Source organism: Homalodisca vitripennis, chromosome X (genome assembly GCF_021130785.1).
Source record: "Homalodisca vitripennis isolate AUS2020 chromosome X, UT_GWSS_2.1, whole genome shotgun sequence".
Taxonomy (NCBI): Eukaryota; Metazoa; Arthropoda; class Insecta; order Hemiptera; family Cicadellidae; genus Homalodisca; species Homalodisca vitripennis.
The window spans coordinates 40,269,369-40,275,368 of record NC_060215.1 but is presented as its reverse complement, the minus strand read 5'-3'; the positions used below and the strand labels follow the sequence as shown (position 1 = coordinate 40,275,368).

Below are 6,000 nucleotides of genomic sequence, written 5' to 3'. Positions count from 1 at the left end.
TCCGAAACCACGCCATTTGTTTCCTGGTGGTTCCACTCAGTTTAGGCAATTCTGGGAGCAGCCTTTCGGCTTTTGCTCCCTCTGCTTTTTGGTGGTCATCCTCAAGTATGGCATCTTCCTCAGATGTGTCGACTCTGGCTGAGTCGGGGGTTTGAGAACTTCTACTAGGAAGTCCACCTGTCTTTAATGTTTGTTCAGGACAGCTAGGGTCAGAGCCCATTACTTACCCCCCCCCTCTATTTTTTGTGGATGTTCATCCACTTTTTGAGTGCTGCTAGAGCTCTCTAGTTTGTTTAAATAAGTTTTTGGTGTTTCATTACTCATTATGTTCCCACGAGTTCTAAAGGTCACCCCAAGCATCGTCCCGCTCTACTTGGAGAAGGCTATGTTTAAACTGGAGGTCACCAGGTATCCAGAGTTCGCAAATTAACGATCAAGCACACCCTCGATCACGCAGCCCTCGGCATATGCTGTTCCACCTTGACTTGGATATTCAATTTTTTTTCAATTCAATTCAAATTAACTTTATTCAAGACTCATACAATGTACACATATATTATAAATACAGAATAGCATCAACCATTATATTACAATATCCATTTAGTGACTACATAAATCATTAAATAAAGAAGTTTGCCTCAAAATGTTACGTAAATGACAACACTGATTTTACAATTTGGCTACTATTTATAATATGTCATATTAACTACTAAATTGTTGGATGAACTAAGTTGCCTCAAAATATTCTTTAAATGAGTATACTGATATTTTAATTTAAAATGATTTTAACTTTGTATTAAATATGCAAATTTGTAAAATTTGTAGAAACATTTTTGGAAGAAATAACAAGAATTTGGATCCTATAGGTGTGGGTTTTTTATTAAAAGTTCTAAGTTATGTTTTGGGATTGATGGATAATCTCTATGGCGAGTGTTATAATCAAGATTTGCTCCTAATTTAGATATACTATCTTCATTTGATTTCACAAGCATAATAGTTTGAAAAATATATAGACCATATACGGTAAGGATTCTTAATTTAGAAAAATGCTGTTTGACAGATTTATTGTGTTCCAAATTTAACATTATTCTAATAGCTTTTTATGTTGGTGAATTCGGTCTAAATGTTTTGTTGTTGTAGCTCCATACATGCTTATACCATAAGACATTTGTGAATTGATTAATGCAAAATAAATAGTTTTCAATGTTTCAATATTACATACCCTCGACATTTGTCGTAGAGTGTAAAGACCAGAGGACATTTTATTTACTTCATGGTCAACATGTTTATCCCAACTTAAGTGTTGGTCCAATATTAGTCCAAGAAATTTTTAGTTTTCTACTTGATTCAGTTTTGAATTTTCTAGATATTTATTTGGTTTCAATTTTGATCTAGTATGTTTTGTTCAGAATGAAATAAAATTTGATTTATTTATATTTATTTGGAGTTTTTTAGTGTCTGAAAATTCTTTTTCAGTTGTAAGGCTTAGAGATGATTTAAGCTCAATTCTTCTTGACTTTTATCTGAAATTGTGATGTTGGTATCGTCAGCATAGAGGCACACTAACCCATCCACCTGTATCACACCCGGCAACCCCTTTAAATAGCAAAGAAATAGAAGAGGGCCAAGTATAGATCCATGTTTTGATAGTTTGAAGGTTTGAATAAAAATTTGGTGTATATTTATATTTGCTGTTTAAATAACTAAAACTATCTTGAATTTGAATACATTGTTGTCGGTTTTTTAAATATGATTTGAACCATTCATGTTTCTTACTCTTAATATTTAAATTGTAAAGTACCTTAAGTAATTCATCGTGGGACACACTGTCAAATGCTTTGGAATAGTCAAGGAGGATTCCAATGACTTATTCATTCCTGCCAACCAAATCTATTATTAATTCAATGAAATTAATACCTGCAGTTATTGTAGATTTTTGTGGTCGGAAACCATGTTGCTGATCATCCAATATGTGATTACTTTCCAGTAATCCAAAAGTTGATTATATATTACTTTTTCAAAAATTTTAGAAAATACAGGTAATAAGCTATAGGTCTGTAACTTGTTGGACTAATTAAATCCCCCTTTTTATAGAGTGGAACAACTTTAGCAATTTTTAATTTGTATGGGAAAAGGCCAGATATTAATGATGAATTGATTATGTGGGTTAATGGTTTGGAGATTAGCGGAAAAGACTGTTTAATGAGGGTGATTGGTATATCATCAATTCCTGTTGAAAATTTGTTTTCAAAAGCCATTACAATTGTTTTTAAAATTCTTTTATCGACCTCTTTAAATTTGAAAAAATTTAGGCTTGAGGCGGTATTTCATGACCCGATTGATTAACAAAATATTTCTGAATATTTGTAAGCACAAATCTATCAACAACATTTATAAAAAAATCATTAAATATATTACCAACAAGAATTGGGTCTGATATGGATATCCCATCCTGGACTAATTGTATGTTATTAGTGATTTTGGTGCCATTGTTGATTTCAGATTTAATAATTTTCCAAGTTGATTTTGACTTGTTTGTAGATTTCTTAATTTTACTGTTAAAAACCCTTTTTTTCGCTGTTTATATCAATTTTATTTTCAATTTTCAGTTGCTTATTAATTGTTTTAAATCATTAGTTTTCCAAACCCTATATGGTTTTTTTCCAATTGCTCAATTTTTTCCTTTTTAATCTTTACATCATCTGAAATTCAACTATTTAGGTTTTTCTCTTTTAATGATAATTTAGGAAAGCTAATTTCAAAAACATGAACAAATATTGAGTAAAAAACATCATACTTAGTTTCTACGCTAGCCTGGTAAACTTCTAACCAATTTTCACTAGCCAATAGCCTTAAAAATAAATCTGTGTTAGTTTTTGAAATCTTTCTACAATACCTTTTATTCACATAATGAAGAGTATTTTTTACACCAAGAATTTCAAACAATTGCCCATCATGGTCTGATAGACATGTTATAATGAATAAATGATGAATAAATGATTTTATTCCTCTCAAAAACAACAAAGTTAATATGAAAAAAATGAACATCTTGGAATTAATGCCAGATGTTTTTAATTTCTTACTTGTAATATTAGTGAGGAAGTTATCTATGCTGGTTTCTGACTCGGAGGTAACTCTAGTAGGAAAATTTACTTTATAAACTAAGTTATAAGAATTTAAAATACTGAAAAATTTCTATATGTACTGTCTTTGTTCAACACATTGATGTTAAAATCTCCTACTATGATAATATTCTTGAATTTATCATTTAATGTATTACACAACAAATCAAGTCTACTTAGAAAAGATTTAAGTAGATTTACTGTGGGGATCTATAAATACATGCTAAAATAAATGAAAATGTATTTACAGTAATCTCTGATAAGCAACATTCAAATTCTTTTTTGGCTGTAAGATCTTGGACTTCAGGAATTAATAATTTTTTACTTTTAATGTTATTTCTAACTAAGATCCAATACACCACCACCAAGTGAGATTGGCCTTGTAAAAAATGAACACATTTTATAATTTTGAATATTTAGATACAGGATTTCTGCTTCAGTCATTTTATGTTCAGATATTGCTACTACATCTGGTTGGATTTCTTCTAAATTAATTTTTAGTATATTATATTAATATGTGATGATAAAAGTGTTGAACATTTTGATGTAATATTTTAAATGGTTGAAGTTGAATGTTGTTAAAAGTTTGTTTATTTTTGGAATTTAGTTTGATATTGGTTTCAGTATATTTTAAATGTTGGTAGTTTTTCATCCCTGATAGTTTAAAATGATTATTGTTATTTGAACTTAATAGTGCATTATTATGAGCCAGATCAATAACATTCAAACTAGTATATCTATATGCAGAACAGTTTTCATTGTCATGAAAGTTTAGTTTAAATCTGAAAAAGATGAACTAAAGATCACTGACACCATATAGCCCATGTTTGGATTGGAAATCAAGATGATGCAGAAGTAGGGCGATCTCCTTATCTCCTTGTGGTCCTAGGTTTGTAGTTATGGTTGATGACAGTGGTTGAATTGAAGAGGTCTCAGGCTGCATGTGATCAACAACAAACGGTGATGGTGTAGCTTGCGGATACTTTGACAAAATATTGTATTTTAAATCAGTGATAAATTCGTCATGTGTTAAGCCATTCCATAATACTCTGAAGGACCACTGGTTGTACAATATAATGTCCACAGAAGCTCCAGTAAGGTGATGAAATTTCATTATTTTGGTTACAAAGTGTTCTATTGATATTTTATCATGAACGCAACCCATAGCCGAACATATGAGCCTTGTAAAACCTCTTCTCTTAAAATAAATTGAGAAATCCTCAAAAGCTTTATCGTAACCAGTCAATGTCAGTTTATTTTTGTATTTATCCTTTGTTATTAATGAATAGATTCCAGCTCCATCAGGGACTTGTTGATAAGCAAGGTGACTGGTTATGCAGTTTGAAGCAAGTGGTCTTCCAAATTGTTGTTTAAAAATCACTGCAACACCAGCAGTCATCTGTCGCTCATCCTCAAAGTCACCATAAATACAGTGTGCAAACGCAGTTTTTTCACAGTCTTTATGTTCAGTAATTATTCAAGTCATGTTCTTTTCTATTATTTTTACTGGAGGTTGAACTCTCTCATACTTGAAATGTAATTCTTGACTGTTCCACCAAGTAAGGGCTTTTAAAATAATGCGAGCCAGTTTTGTTGTGCCTTGCATGTTTTAAGTGCAGACCATGGATAGTATAGTGTTGTTGTCCCAAATGATTAAGATTAATAATGTAAACTCCATCAATCCTGGCAGCTATCTCCATGATGTAGTTATTTACTTTTTGTATTTGATCGTTTTCCGGACCATTAAGAATTTTGTCATATCTATTAGGTACAGTACAGAAGAAAACAGGTCTGGTTACAGTAAGCACTTTTAGTTTACTTTCTAAACTCTCATAGATTTCATTGAAGTTTTCTTTAAGACTATCATTTGTTCCGCCAAGAACTACTAAAGAGCTACTTTCTTCATCAATTTTAGCTGAGTCGATGACTTGCAGAAGAGTTGTGTTTGGTCTGATATAGCCAAAAGCAATTTACTCTTTCTTCACACAGTTCTGTATTTTTTGGATCAAGATTTTTACCTTGGCTTTCAGAGCAAATTGTAAGTTGGTTTTAAAACTTTCTATTTTACTGGGTTTTTGAGATTTTTTGTGTGTTTTAGAGTTGGTTGTTTTTTTTTAATTTTATGAAAAATATGCCCTGAGAAATTCATTTTCTGTGTGGGTTTTATACAGTTTACAACTTTTGGTTTCTGAATTGCACTTCCAGATTTAAATTTGTTTTCTTTTTCAGACTCACCATGTTTTACCATCATTAATGAAACAACAGCACTGCTCTTCTAAATCACATAGCATAGAAGAGAGCGTTTTTGTATGATGTCAGACTGGGTTAAAATAGTTTTTTCGAATAAACTCTGTATTTATTGTGTCCGAAGTCATTATATCGTGAACAATGGACTCAACTGTCCAGCACATAAATACTGCACAATCATGACTGTTTGACTGCTGTGGCCCACCAATATCTAAAAAATTTATTGGCATTGTCTTGTTTAAATAAGTGTTTAGTCTGTTTGCAACCGAGAGAGCAGAACTTTGGTTGTATGTACCAGAAAAGTCAAAATGTAAAAATTTTTGTTCAGACCCAATATATACTAGTGTACTCCAGTGCGAGCCACTATCAGATTGTGTTAAATTAACAGAGTCATTTATTGGTAGAATGATGTAACGTTTTTCCTTGATATTAAGTGGTTCTAGCATAAAATGGAAGTCATTAGTATTTTTTATTGCATGAACAATGAGTGGATTGATTATGATGCCTGATTTTTTATCCAGAAACCTATCATTTAAAATTTGAAAATACGGCTGAATTGTCAAGTCAGTGAGCCATTTATCGTTCAAAAGCTCATCAGAAACTAACATTTTTACAGCTTTAATTTCAGTCT

General features: G+C 31.3%; 1 protein-coding gene across 1 annotated transcript in view; it reads left to right on the top strand.

Annotated features, from left to right (window-relative positions):
• The first annotated feature begins 325 nt into the window (after positions 1-325).
• LOC124369418 (putative helicase mov-10-B.1) overlaps positions 326-6,000 on the top strand; it is a 31,007-nt gene continuing 25,332 nt past the window's right edge. The window contains exon 1 of the mRNA XM_046827425.1: positions 326-408. Within this exon, the coding sequence (XP_046683381.1) occupies positions 326-408 (83 nt within the window). The remainder of the gene's footprint in view (positions 409-6,000) is intronic.